Source organism: Miniopterus natalensis, chromosome 18, assembly GCF_054644295.1.
Source record: "Miniopterus natalensis isolate mMinNat1 chromosome 18, mMinNat1.hap1, whole genome shotgun sequence".
In the NCBI taxonomy this organism is placed as follows: domain Eukaryota; kingdom Metazoa; phylum Chordata; class Mammalia; order Chiroptera; family Miniopteridae; genus Miniopterus; species Miniopterus natalensis.
Genome location: NC_142098.1, coordinates 23,057,457 through 23,071,509, shown reverse-complemented (window position 1 = coordinate 23,071,509; position 14,053 = coordinate 23,057,457). Strand labels below are relative to the sequence as shown.

Below are 14,053 nucleotides of genomic sequence, written 5' to 3'. Positions count from 1 at the left end.
TGCTTAAACAAAATTACATGTCTTTGGGAATACAGTTGACCCTCGCTATTCACAGGTTGGTATTTTTGTATTCTCTTACTTGCTGAAATTTATTGTAACCCCAAAAACAATATTCGCGGTGATTTCTGGGGTTATTTGCAGACATGCGCAGAGAGTGAAATTTTGAGTCAACGGTGCGTTTTACCAGCTGAGAATGAGCAAGGCAGACGATCAGACTTTTGGTCCAGTTCTCATACTATGTCTAAGTGTATTTTTCGCAGTCCACTTAGTGCCGCGTTTTTTTGCATTTTTGTTTTGTTTTGCATTTTTGTGCGTTTTAGAGTGATTTTGCTGTTTGAAATGACCCCAAGCGTCGTGCCGGAGCGCTGCCTCCTGTTCCTAAGCGCGAGAAGGCTGTGAGGTGCCTTATGGAGAAAATACATGTGCGAGACAAGCGTCGCCCAGGCATGAGTTGTAGCGCTGTTGGCCGAGAGCTCAATGTTAATGAATCAACAGTTCAGTACATCAAAAAAAAAGGAAAAGGAAATTAGCGTATCTGTACGAGAGGCTGCTCCACAGAGTGCTCAAGTGGCATCTGTAGTGCGTGAGGAAGCTATGGAGAAGATGGGAAAGCGGCTCAATTTGTGGCTTCCTGAGATGACAACAGGTAAAAAGGCTGTGGTGGACAGCATTGTTGTGATGCTGAAAGCCAAAGAAATTTATGGTCATGTTACTCAAGGCCAGAAGTGTTAAATCCTTCCCAGCTTGCGCTAGCTGGAGAATGTCAACACTGGGCTCATATTCCCGCAAACTGAAAGTCGGCTGGAGCCGAGCGCGGCTTTAGGCAGGGCTCTCCAGTTGGCCACGATACAAATCCCACGAGTCCCTATGAGATTCCTGGTTCGTTATTACCGTGTTTTCTTGGCAATAATTTACAGGGTCCTCTCTGCCAAACAGAACCTTTAGCCCGCTCTCTGCTATAGTCTCTTTGCACTATCCAATCTTGGGTTATCACCTCTTTAAAAACTGAAAGAAAAGTCCTCTGTTAGGTCCTGGATACATACATACAATCTTGAGTGCTCCTGGCTGAACTCTGCATGTATCCTTCTGGGGTGCTAGAAACATTCTGTATCTTGATCTAAGCCGTAGTCACGTAAGTGTGTAAGTATGTAAAAATTCATCAATCTATACATTTGTGTACTTTACTGTATATTGTACCTCAAAAAACAAGAGGATGGATGGGGAGTTTCTTGCCAGGCATTGTACGTCTGCCTGCAGTGCCTGGAACTGTAGCAGTCATCTTGTGACCATGGGGTAAGCTACCCAAATTGGACAGTCCAATTTGCTGAACAGGCAGAGCAAGAAAAGATTTGTGATGTCACAGACAGTACTAAACTAAACTTGGAGCCTCTCTTCATGTAGACTTACTATTGAAATAATAAATTTTTTCACACTATCAGTTTTCTGCCATTCCAGTGTATAACCATACAAAAGTTTGTTGATGATAATATATAGCCCACAAAGTGGAGTTAATAAGACCCATGTTCACATATAAGTACAGTTTAATCACATCTTTGAACAAGAATTTTACTGTAAATTAATAGGAAGTTGAACATAAAAGAAATACTGTTAAACATATGTTATGTACCAAGTTATAAAAAAAACCCAAAACCCAAGACCTTGAGATAGACAACTCTATTACAAAAGATTAAACTCATTGGCCACTGAAAAAGAAATAGTCATTCCAGTTCACAGAATTGAATGTAATTCTTTATTGATAAACATTTATACCAGAATTAGAAATGTCAGTAGAAAAATAAAATTTAAATAATTTTCCATCATACAAAGGTTTGATCATTTTGACTGTAGCAGTTAGTGAAATAACCTAATACAAAAGTTAAGCTGATTTTAGTCACAACCAGCCTAACAGAGTGCACAAAAGGAAATGCAGGTAATTTTCTGTGTGTGGATAGCTAACGGCACCTGGGCTTCACATTTCAGGAAATGGTTTCTTAGGGAAGGTTATATGCATTGCAGTTGTAATAAGAAATTAATTCAAACCAGAGCAGTTAGAAAGGACATTGGAATCAAAAGCCAACACACAATTTTAAAACTTAAAAAACACAAGGAAGGGTTTTAATGTAATTATTTGCATGAACTTTTTCTCATTAGTTTAGACAACTCCTAAGAACTAATGTTTTGCTGCAAAAAAAAAAAAAAAGAACTAGCACAAAGAGACATATTTCTCTTGGAATATTCATTATGCTTTTAAATGTGGACTTAAGTTTTCATGAAATGCCTTTACTCCCAAATACCCATTTTAAAGAATCCAGAAATCAGCTTTTATGGTTGGGGGCTGTCTCCCTCCCCCACATTAAAAAAGAAAAAAGTAGATGTACAGCTAGGGGATGGGGAGGTTGTATATGTCTCTTCAGAAAGCCAGTTGTTGGTAAAACTCAAAAACTATATATGATAAAATGAAATGTTCAACACAAATGACAGTATTTTTTCATCTGAGCAACTACCCCCAAATAATTGTGTATTTGAGATGAGAAATTTTAAAAAACAAAAATTTAAAAATGAGGAGGAATATTCTTTATCAAATAGTTTTGTCCCCAAAACATTTCAAGTTACAAAGCTCAATTTATATTAAGTATATATACATATATTCACAGAAGAATGTTCACATACTGGGATGGAAGAAACACTCAATTTGAAGATATATTTTATATTTGAAGTTTTTAAAAAGAGCAGATAATCAAAATATAGCAAACAGGAAAGAGAAGGAAACAGAAGACAGCTTTCAAAATCCATTGATTTTTGTGTCTTTGCTCTAAAAGAAAAATAACCAAACATTTAAATCATAGATCAATATGTTCAAAAATTAGTATTCAGGGGAAGGGGCCCACCAACCACTGGCCTCCTTGTTCAATTTGTGAAATTCTATCCAAAAGAATGCTTTAGGTGAGAATGCTAAGAGGCATTCTTTGATAGATGCTCAAATAATTTCTTATAATAAAAGCTACGACATCCCAAATTTCTTGGCCTAAAGGACTACTTTTCAAAATCATAGCTCCTTCAACTGAAAACTAGAGTCTTTAACTAAAGACTTAAAATTTGCTTGAAAGGATTTAAGCACTGGGGAGTAATCTTGTTGGGGCATTTGTAAGGACATTTGCCTGCATTCCAACTCTACTTGTAATTTTCCACCCAGTCTGAGTATATGTCACTGTAATTTTGATAAGTGGGCTAATGGCCTATTAGTTAAAAGAAAATGCCCAGTTACTTTTTGTGAGCCCTTTGTAATTTTTCTCTTTGACTATCCTTAATAAATTGGTCTTCCCAGCTATTTTTAATCAGAAGTCAGAATGCATATTTCTTTAAGTGAAACAGACGCCTTCCTGTGTACATCACCTCCTGGGCCATCAGCCCTACTCTCACAATGAAAACTTTCCTTTACAAATGCCAGACTTAATTACTGGTAGCTATTTTTAAAACAGATAACAACATTGATTGCTTTCCATACAAAACAGTTTCAATGTTAAGGATCAAGTTAGATACTTAATTTTTGCAATCCTTTCTGTTTTGAAGGTCACAGTCTTCAGGCTTTTTAATGAAAAAGAAAGGCAGTAGAAGAAAATTTTAAATAGCTAAGATTGGGTTTTAAAAAACTCAGTATTTAATTCTCTTTAAGGACATACATTCTCTTAAAGAAAAATGTAAAGGACATCGTGAAAGGTGGATCTGAAAATTAAACTTTAGGCACTTTCTGGGAGTGACACCCAATACTGTAAAAGTGGGCTGAAAACCCACCACTAAGGAACTAAGAAGACCAAGTAGCTATTAAAACTAAAAAATCAATAACCCTAACACTAGTTTGAGCTGCACTTATACAATTTTTCAAGAGCCAGTAATAAACCAAAATCACTAAGAAAAACTATAACAGAATGTTTAAAGTATCTTTTTAATGGGCCTTAATGTCAAAAGAGTATCTTAATCCATCTGGCTTAAAATTTTCAACTCGAGTTATTTAATAAGGTATGTTTCCAATTAAACCTAATAAAATAGAATATAAGTGATAGGAAAAGGTACTGGAATTCTGAAGAAAAGTCTCAATTACCTTATTTTGATAATATGTATAAAACAACAAATTCACATCTCTTAAAATATATTAAATAATCAGAGGTCAAGATAGTTATCCATGAAATGTCACATCATTCAGTAATTATCTCCTTTAAAAAAAACACACAGTGGAATCAAAGCCACTACTTGTGTCATAGATTTTCCCCCCGTTTTATTTCATGAAATACTCAGCCAAAACCTATTTGGCACTATCATGAAGATGTAGCAAAAGGAGAGTCTGCTAAATTTTAATCATGATTAGATCAAATAAGATTTTTTAGTACAGTATATATGCTCATAAATAAACCAATATTTTCCATAGTTTTTCTGAAATATGCAACACTTCATTTTCTCACAGAATATTGTGAATTTCAGTGCAAAGACTGCTAACCCAGAAGCACTTTTGACCTGGCTTTGGGTAAAGGTGCACCTGTAAAACGGCTCAAAAAAATATCTAAACAAAATAAAACTTGATTTGTTTCCGTTGAGAACAACAGGAGTCCAAAAAGAGCATCAATTCCTAGAGCTTCAAGTTGAAGAAAAGGCTGAGATGCTGTTCTTCACAAACTTTGTCATCCAAGTTGCTTCCATTTGAAGAACTAAGAAAACACTACCTCCAACATTGTATTCTTTTTGAGGATTCTATAAAACTTATGTTCAATGCCATTACATACGGGTATATGCTATAGAGTAGCTAAAACCCGTAAAAAGGAGACCACCACTACACAAAACGTCTGTCCAGTGCCCAAGGTAAGGGCTTCAAATGGTATCATTTCTTTTCCAGCTGCTCGGTATACTCCAGCAATTGCTGCACCTGTTCAAAAATTCAAGCGTGTTAAAAGAAAAACCAAGATTAATATAATCAGGAATCTATAGCACTTAAAATTCTACTATAAGTAAAATGTTCCTGATTTTTTACATTAAAATGTAAATATTATAGAAATGGGGGTCAGGGGTGGATGCCAGGTGGGGGGGATCAATGGGGGGGAAGGGGGACATCTGTAATACTTTCAACAATAAAGATAAATTTTTAAAAATATATATCATAGAAATGTTTTGTTTTCCCTATTTTGCTGACTAGTGTAGGTTTTAAGCATTCCTTACAAGGTTTGCAAATTACTGATGCACTTTTAGGTGTTGAAAAGTGACTCCTTAAAACTGAGAGCCTCCTGGACATAGTAAAGATCCAAAGTTCCCAGAAGACCCCCCTTCCCGAGTTCACCAAACAAAATTCTCAGTACGTTCATTCATTCAAATATTTATGTACTTCTGGGTTTTGTACGGTGTGATCCCTATTTTCATAGTACACAGAACCCAGCGGGGGGACACAAGGCAGAGAGCACAAGCATGAACAGATTTTACTGACTCAACACGAACAATGTCTCAAGCAAATGTCTACAGTTTAAAATGTGATGTGAAGGTACATTAACAGAGTTTAAGAAGAACAATATTAACTAATACCTATGTTCGTTTCCTGGAACATTTGTGACTTTGAAATGCCCACTCCAATGACAATGCATACATGCTATGCTACTAACATCTGGGAGGCACGTGTTTCATTGAGCCCCTCTATAATTTAGCTCCAAAAAAGTGGACTGGGTAGAAAGCCAAAGCAACTTGAACTGGTCCCTAAAGTGGGATTTGGATGATGAAGAATGGGAGAAAGGAAAAAGCTTACACAAAGAGCAGCGATATGAGTAGGGAACAGACTCTATGCAAAAAATCTTAAAGACAGAAATAAACATGACATTTGTTGCACAATGACTATGTGCTAGTATTATGTTAAATACTTTACATATACATTATTTCATTTAATTATCACACAGCATATGAGGTGGGCAGTATTATCTCTACTTTACTGATGAGAAATCTGAAACAGGTCTTCAGATCCAGTAATCCAGTCAGGAAACTGGAGCAGAGGGTCTCTGAAGATAGCTGATATAGTTAAAAATATTGGATAAGGCCAGGTATGGAAACTCCTTTATACACACAGGAGAAAACTGGCCTCCTTCCTGTGTTATTGCAAAGGTTTCACCATTTACAGAACACAGAGAAAGAGGCCACTTTGTCCTCCCAAAACCCCTCAAGTCAAAGACAAAGGGAGATTTCTGCTTGAAGCTCAAGGTAAAAATAAAGTTACAAATTAGTAGGAATATTATGTTTCTATTTTTTAAGAATATACTTTTTACATGTATACCTAGAAAAAAGTCTGAAAGCATATACCAAAATGCAAACTGTGGTTATCATTTAGGGAGGTGGCAATAGAGGATTTTTATTTTTGCTTTCTAACAATTTTTAATTTATATAAAATACACTATTTCTTTTTAGCTATAAGCTTAAAAAGATTTAAATTTATTCTCATCCCTGTGACATGAGCAAAAGCCAAGAAAAAAAGACCGGTAAAAGTAATTTATAATATGAATGTTACTCCAGTTCTTATCCAGAAACTCCTAAGAGGAAATAATTAACCGAGTACTTTTTAAAACAAGGATTCTTGTCATTGGAAATAGTCTTCCATCTTTAAAGTAATCACACCTGAATGAGTGGAAGCAATTCCTTTCACCAGCCATCCTGTGATGCTATCAGTAAAGTGACAGCTGATGAGGAAGGAGCAGTCTCTTCCAAAATGACAAATATCTCTCTTTTGCTAGTGACCTATATCAGAAGATGTACCTCACAAAGCTTAACATGGCTTCCCTGAAGCCAGCAAGAGAAAATCGGACTGAGGGAATCAAAGATGTTAGCCAAATAACAGGGGTCTGAGGGTGAGGGGAAAATACTTAAAAAAGGGACCTGTGGATAAAGATCACTCTTTTATTTCATGTTTCTAAAGTGAGTCCTGAAATTGACTGACAAGTCATATGAAATATTTTGACTGGTATTTTAATGTCTAACATACTTGTCAAGATTCCAGCAGTAATTGGTCCCACGATGCCCATCAACAGGATGCTTACAGACATGAACCTACCATATTTGTGATGTCTGAGGGTGAAGAGGGCCAGTAATCCAGCGGGGGCATGAAAGAAGAGAGAGGATACCAGTGCCCACAGGAACACACCATACCACATCTCTACAAGGGAAAGCAAAGAAAGGTCACAAATCACCGCCTTACCCAGTGCAGTCATTACAAAGGGGTGGTCATTATACCCAGTTACTTCACTTTCAAAACCACCCAGTTGCAATGTAGGTTCATCAGTCAAGTATCCAAATGCTGATGGTTTTAGATGGACCAGCAAACTACAGCCACCACCTGTTTTCTGAGGGGGAAACACACTGCACCCTCCTGCAACCCTGAGTTACATCCATTAGCTACTCAGTGCCTACATATTTTATATAGCGTCACTTAAATCACTTCATGCAGGAAAAAAGGCTTTATTACATTAGATGAGTAGCACAGTTTAGAAACCACTTTTCAGATGGACGGATTACAGGACTCTAATAGCAAAGGCAAACCCCAATCAATAAAACACTTTAAAAAAAAACACCTAAGTGATCTCCCTTTAATCTACTGCACCTTAATTTCCTATCTCTTTAATAGCTATTTATTGATTATAATACAGTACTTTTTATTTCCTGGCTCAACACACTGTCAAAAATCTTTGTCTACATATCTCATAGTATTTCCTTGTTCACTGTTTCAAATCAAGTGCATTATCATCAGCTTTGTTTATTGTGGCAGCTAAAGTCACATCTCTTCCCGATGTTGAAGTATAGATCAGATAATCTGTAATAAAAGCGTATAAGGGGAAATCAGATTAAGCACTGGTGATAGAATGGGCCCCAAAGATGTCCACATACTTATCCCCAGAGCCTGTGAATGTGTGGCAAAAGGGAGTTTACAGGAGTGATTACCTTACACATCTTGAGAGATTATCTTGGATTTTCCAGGTGGGCCTAATATAATCACAAGGGTCCGTGTAAGAGGGAGGCAGGAGGGTCAGAGTCAGATTTGAAGATGCTAAGGCTTGAAAGATGGAGGAAGAGGCCAAGAGCCAAGGAATGCAGGTGACCTCTAGAAACGGAAAGCAAAGAAACCAATTCTTCCTAGAGCCTTCAGAAGGAACACAGCACTGCTGACCTATTTTGGACATCTAATCTCCAGAACTGTAAAATGATTAAGTCTGTGATAAGTTGTTTCAATGGCAACAACACTAAGAGTTCATTCATTCAACAAATATTTATTTAGCCCATTCCAAATGCCAGGCACTTCAGTAAAAAATATAAACAAACAAACACCATAAAAAGACAAAGATTCCCGCTGACAGGGAACTTTTTATCTTTAAAAATCAATTTTTCAAACAGAAGTTTTAGTTAAAGACAAAAACCACATAGATTTTAGAATCCTCTAGTTGAATTCTGCATTAACTAAAGGGGTTCGTAATGGCTGGCTCCCTGGCCCTCTAATGTCTACAGCTGAGTCACCTAAATTCCAAGCAAGGCTCAAGGCCAACCAGCCCCAATCAGCAGAAATGAAAGAAGCCTAAGCCAACTGGGCAGTGAGGCTCCGCAGTCAGCCATCCTTTCAGCTGGCTCCACTCTACCTTATGTTCCAGGTCAAACAACTGTGGGAACACACCCAGGTCCTCTGAAGCCGGGGTTCTAAGCAGACCACATAAGTCTTTCTGGGAACTGTAGTCCTACCCTGTCCTGCAACTTGATGCTGGACTGCCTTGATTCTAATTGCTCAAAATCCTGCATCTCTCCACACCGCCCACTGTGAGACCCGTCTCTTAATGAATCCCACCTACCTGCCAGGGGATCCATCTGTTCCCTTGTGAAATAAGAAATACATTTATATTGGTCTCTGCTCCTGGTGCCTGACACAGAGCTGCTAAATCCCTTGGAATTTCCAGAATCATCTTTTATTCCCTTAAAGTGACTCTTGGTAGGCTCCCAGATGGGGGCTGGTTACCAGAAAGCCACGATTATAAGATTAGAACTTGACTTGCAGTCCCCTGCCCCCTGCATGCATTCTTTGGAGAGGGGAGAAGGGTTGGAAGTGGAATAAATAATCGATCATGCCCATGAGACGAAGCCTCCGTAAAAATCCCAAAGTACAGGGTTCAGAGAGCTTCTGAGTTGGTAAACACATCCACATGCTGGGAGGATGGCCCACCCCAAACCACAGGGACAAAAGTTCCTGTTCTCTGGATTCTTCCAGATCTCACCCTATATATCTCCTCATCTGTGTTCACTTGTACCCTTTAATATCCTTTGTAATAAACTAGTGAGCTAGTAGTAAACTATTTTCCTGAGTTCTGTAAGCTGCTCTAGAAAATTAATCAAACAAGGAACGGGTGATGGGAACCTCTGATTTATAGCCAGTCGGTCAGAAGCGCAAGGGAAAACCTGGGCTTTTGATTGGTGTTTGAAGTGCAGGGTGGGAGCAGTCTTGTGGAATTGAGCCTTAATCTGTGGGATCTGATGCTAACTCCAGGTAGACAGTGTCAGAACTGAACTGAATTGTAGGACACCCAACTGATGTCACAGAATTGCCTCATGTGTGGAAAATCCACACATCTGGTGTCAGAAGTATGAGTGTGATATTAGTGTGACAGTGAAGGAAAATAGTGAGTTTTTTCTAGATACTCTTCCACTCCTCCCTACCAATGACGACTTGCCCACCAGGACTACCTACCGACTGCAGGCAGCCACCTCTCTCCTGACACTACTGACGGACTGCCCTCTCACCCGATTTCTGAGAGTGCCCCCTGGCCTGACTCACCCCAGTGGTCTTGGTTCTAGCATGGCTAGTTCTTGTTTGTCCTGATCTGACCTTCCATCCATTCTCCACACAAAGGCAGAGAGTCAGTGATAAAGAGTACGAGGTTTCTGGTTGGGGTAATTAAAATATTCTCAAGTTCCTTGTGGTGATGGTTGCAAACTGCAAATATACTAAAGATCATTGAATTGCACACTTAAAAAACAGTATGTCAGAATATCCCTCCTCTGCTCAAAACCCTCCAATTCAGTGCCCCGGGCTCTGACCTCATCTCCCCTTCCCGCTTTGCCCACACTGTTTCATCCTTTGTGTTAGCCTCCTTTATGTTTCTTAAGCAAGCTCCTGTTCCAGGGCCTCTGAACCTGCTGCCCCCTTGCCCAGAATACTCTTCTCTTAGCAGCTATGGGGCTCACTCCTCACTTCCTTCAGTTTTTGGTTCCATGGCATCATCATAAAGGGCTTCCTACCCTATGTAAAATAATACTCCATCTGGACACACAAGACCCGCCACTCACTATCCCTCTCCCCTACCTCACATTCACCACCAGCTGTTCCTTTCCACACTTTTAAATTTTGTTTATTTTCTCTCTCCCAATTAGAGTGAAACTCCTTTGTTTTGTTCACTACCAGATCTTTACTTGGTGCCTAGGCATGCAACAGGCACACTGAGTAAACATTTGTTTAGTGAACGAACAAATAACTGGTCCAAGTGTGACCCATTCTTGATTCCAGCAACCACACTACCAAACATTAGTGGATTTTAGTTTACCTACCACGAGACACACTGTGACATTGATTTTAATGAAATTCATACCTGCAGAAAAGTATTGTCATTCCTGATACAAAGATCCATCTTTCTTGGCATTCAAATTTTTTTTTTTTTAATCCTCACTGGAGGATATTTTTACCACTGCCTTTCAGAGAGAGTGGAAGGAAGAGAAAGAGAGAAACATCAATGTGAAAGAGACACAACAACTGGTTGCCTCCTGCATGCCCCTGACTGGGGCCAGGATCTAGCCTGCAACCAAGGTACATGACCTTGGCCAAATTCGAACCCGGGACCCTTTAATCCTCCGGAGACGCTCTAACCACTGAGCCAAATCGGATAGGGTGGCAGTCAGGCATTTTTTAAATGACAACAACAACAAAAGACATCTGAACAACTTGGAATAAGGAAGGTTAAGCGGATATCTAAATGGTTAAATTGCAAATGCAGGTTCAAAAAAATCAATTCAAAGCTTCCTGATAGTGATAAACCACAGAATATTTCAGAGCAATGATTTTGCCATATTGAGTTACCATAAAGTACAAGTAACCTTTTCAGGGGGGCCAAAATAGAAACTATTCCAGATTCAGGTCAATGAATGAATTTTACTGTCAGCAGGCTCAAACTTCATGCACCTATTGTATCCATCATTCCAGCTAAAAATGAGACATAGCAGGGAGTTTAAGTGTTCACTCATCACATTCTGACCAACTTGAGGTGCTGGGCTGTATCTCACGCATATTTATACCCCCAGCCCAGAGCCTGCACTTTGCCAAATGTGTACAGGTATCCCCTGCCTTTCATTTACTTATTTTATTTAAATAATAACAATTTTCATACATGTATTATAAAATGCCATTTAATTGGGAAGAAATTTTACATCACTGCAAGTCATAAATGCAAGTTTTAAAAGAAAACTGGTAGTTTTCACTTGGGCTTCTAAATATTTGTGAATCTGAGACTGACTAGGCCCATCCAGCCCCTGCTTTTTAAAAGTTCACTTTCTGCCACTTTGTTTTTACGAAAGACCTACATTAGTACTGTTTCGCTAACCAAAAAAAAAAAGGCAACCGAAAACCAGACAGACTGCACAGCATATTTGCAGTTTCAAAGTATCACCTCGTATGACTTATTAATTTAAAAAGGATTAAAGTGCCCTTATAGTGGAGAGATCTGACAACACCATCTTCACTAGATGATTACACTTAAAAACTGATAAATGCCTCCTGATACGATACACTGGAAAGTGGATAACACCACCTATGTAGACAGTATTCTGACCAAAAATGTTTAATCTGAATGTAATCATGAAGAAACCATTAGATAAATTTAGATTGTGGGACAAACAGAGACACAATTAGCCTGGAGTCTTCAAAAATGTCAATCTCAAGAAATTGAAACAATTGGGTGTGATATAGTTTTTTGGCTATGACATAAAATGTCCTTGTTTTAAAAGATCCACGCTAACATATTAGGCATCATGAGCCATCATTTCTGTAACTTCGTTTCAAATGGCTCTGCAGAAAGTAAAAATGTTATGTGTATACATATATAGAGAGAAAGCAAAAGAATCTAAATATGAATAACAAATCTAAGTAAAAGGTATATGGGTATTTGTTATACTATCACTTCAATTTTTCAGTAAGTTTGAAAATTCTCAAAGAGTTGGGGGTAAAATAAGGACTGCAAGGACATTTCATTTTTTGGACAGTGTCTCCAGAATGTCCTATTATCACCGTCAACGTGTATTTAAGACTTTCAAATCAAGGTGAACTGCCAGATTATCACTTGGGGCATGATTTCAAGCTAAATCTGCATCTGCCCCATAACCACCTATTTCCCAGACCTGTCCGGGAAAATGCTAGACAGGTAATACAGAGCAAGTCCCGGGTGTCCACTGAATGGCGCCTGGCAGCCGCTGCCCAGTGGATGAAAAAAATCACAGATGCCTGGTTTCTAGCAGCAGTCAGTAATTCAATCCTTCCTCCTTCGCAGGTCTCAGGCCCCGAGCTCGCTTTGTTTACTAAGTCAAGGTATCAGCCTAGCTGGAGAGCCCAACCTCAGCCTCTCAGTCCCCCTGCCTTCCGAGATCCAACACACTTTAACTGCGGAGCCTTTCATTAGCCTTCCCACGTAATTTCTCCTCTCGGCTTTTGGAGCACAGATAGCTTTCTATCTTGTATCATAAATCTGAAAACCCCCTTCTATCAGCCGAGGAGAAGCTCCGGCGGGGGTAGGAAGAGTTAAAAAGAAGCTGCGCCGAAGATCTCCAACGCGTGAGCGGGAGACTCGGCAACAAGTCTCAGAAAACGATTCCTAGAAAGAGGAGCTGGTGGAGCGGGTGCCTTTGGACGGAGATGCGAGCAGCCAGCAGGCAACCTCCTGGCGAAGAGGGCACGGACTAGACTAGAAACAAAGTTAAGTGTGAGTTGCGACGGCCCCTCAGCCTGGCCGGGACGGCTGGGCGTCGAGTGGTGAAAGCCGAGAGGCCGGCGGGGAAGCAAGGGCCCAGGCGCATCCTGCGGGCATGGCCCCTCCAGGGCTCTGTCGAGTTCAAGGCTGAACTAGGGCGTTTGGAAACTCCAAAGAGCAAGACTAGTTTGGGTGGTGGCTGAGCTCCCTTCACTGATGTGAACACCCACGGCCGCTCCCTCCGACCTCGCCACCGGCGCGGGACTGGGGGGACCGGGTCCAAGGGGCGGGCGAGGAAGCGACGGGGGGAGGGGCGAGAGCTCCCAGCTCTCGGCCGAGGGAGCGGGACCCTCCCTGGGGAAGGAAAACAGCCCCCAGATGGCGAGGCGGTGAGACCCAGTCTGCACGGGGGGCAAAGGCGCCTGCCCCACCGTCGCGCGGCGGCGGCGGGGGCACAGGACGCAGGCGCGGGGCCGGTACCTGGGAAGGAGCAGAGAGAAGTGGTGTTGGGGCACAGGGTCCCGTTGCCCACTCGCGGAACGAGCTTCAGGCTGAGGATCTGCTGCAGGAGCCCAGCAGACCCCTCGCTGCCGCCGCTCCCCTCGTGCTCCATCCCGCCGCCATTCACCGCAGAGATGGGGGAGAGCGCCCGAGGCGTTGCTGTGGCTCGCTCTCAGGTACAGCCCACTCGGCTCCCAGTACCTCCGCCGCCTCAGCCTCACCTTCCGCCCCGGCCCTCTTCCTCCTACCCCAACGCCTCCGTCAAGTGACGGGTCCTTCCTCCAATCAGAGAGCGCCGCAGAGGGCAGGGGCGGGGAGAGAGCTGTTCCCGCCCCTCACGTTGCGTAAGGCTCACACAGACACAGCACCCAAAGAATACGCCCCCTACTGGGAAAATCTCTCCTCCTCCAGTAGGGCGCACTCTGCTCTGCCCTTCCCTGCAGCGCCACCTATAAGGAAGTAGGGGAACTGCATACACCCCAACTGACGAAGATGTAGCTTTATTTTTTTTATTTTTAAAATAGTATTAATTTCAGAGAGAGAAAGAGAGA

General features: G+C 40.9%; 1 protein-coding gene across 2 annotated transcripts; it reads right to left on the bottom strand.

The window, feature by feature from the left end:
- Positions 1 to 1,523: 1,523 nt before the first annotated feature.
- Positions 1,524 to 13,874, bottom strand: TMEM170A (transmembrane protein 170A). 2 transcript variants are annotated; one of them, XM_016196682.2, is made up of 3 exons: positions 13,482 to 13,874; positions 7,070 to 7,171; positions 1,524 to 4,915 (listed from the first exon to the last, which is right to left on the bottom strand). In XM_016196682.2, exons 1-3 carry the CDS (start codon positions 13,612 to 13,614, stop codon positions 4,785 to 4,787), a joined length of 366 nt encoding a protein of 121 aa, XP_016052168.1. In that variant the 5' UTR covers positions 13,615 to 13,874; the 3' UTR covers positions 1,524 to 4,784. The 2 variants fall into 2 exon arrangements, with proteins under 2 accessions (XP_016052168.1, XP_016052160.1); XM_016196674.2 differs by having other exon boundaries at positions 7,001 to 7,171; positions 13,482 to 13,867.
- Positions 13,875 to 14,053: the final 179 nt, after the last annotated feature.

What these genes read in the sequence shown, in the direction of transcription:
- TMEM170A (XM_016196674.2), bottom strand. Translation starts at nt 13,614, where the DNA reads ATGGAGCACGAGGGGAGCGGCGGCAGCGAGGGGTCTGCTGGGCTCCTG. An exon ending in TTCTCTCTGCTCCTTCCCAG is followed by an intron (nt 7,172 to 13,481) that starts GTACCGGCCCCG and finishes TTTCCCTTGTAG; the next exon opens with AGATGTGGTATGGTGTGTTC. An exon ending in TACTGCTGGAATCTTGACAA is followed by an intron (nt 4,916 to 7,000) that starts GTATGTTAGACA and finishes ATTTTTGAACAG; the next exon opens with GTGCAGCAATTGCTGGAGTA.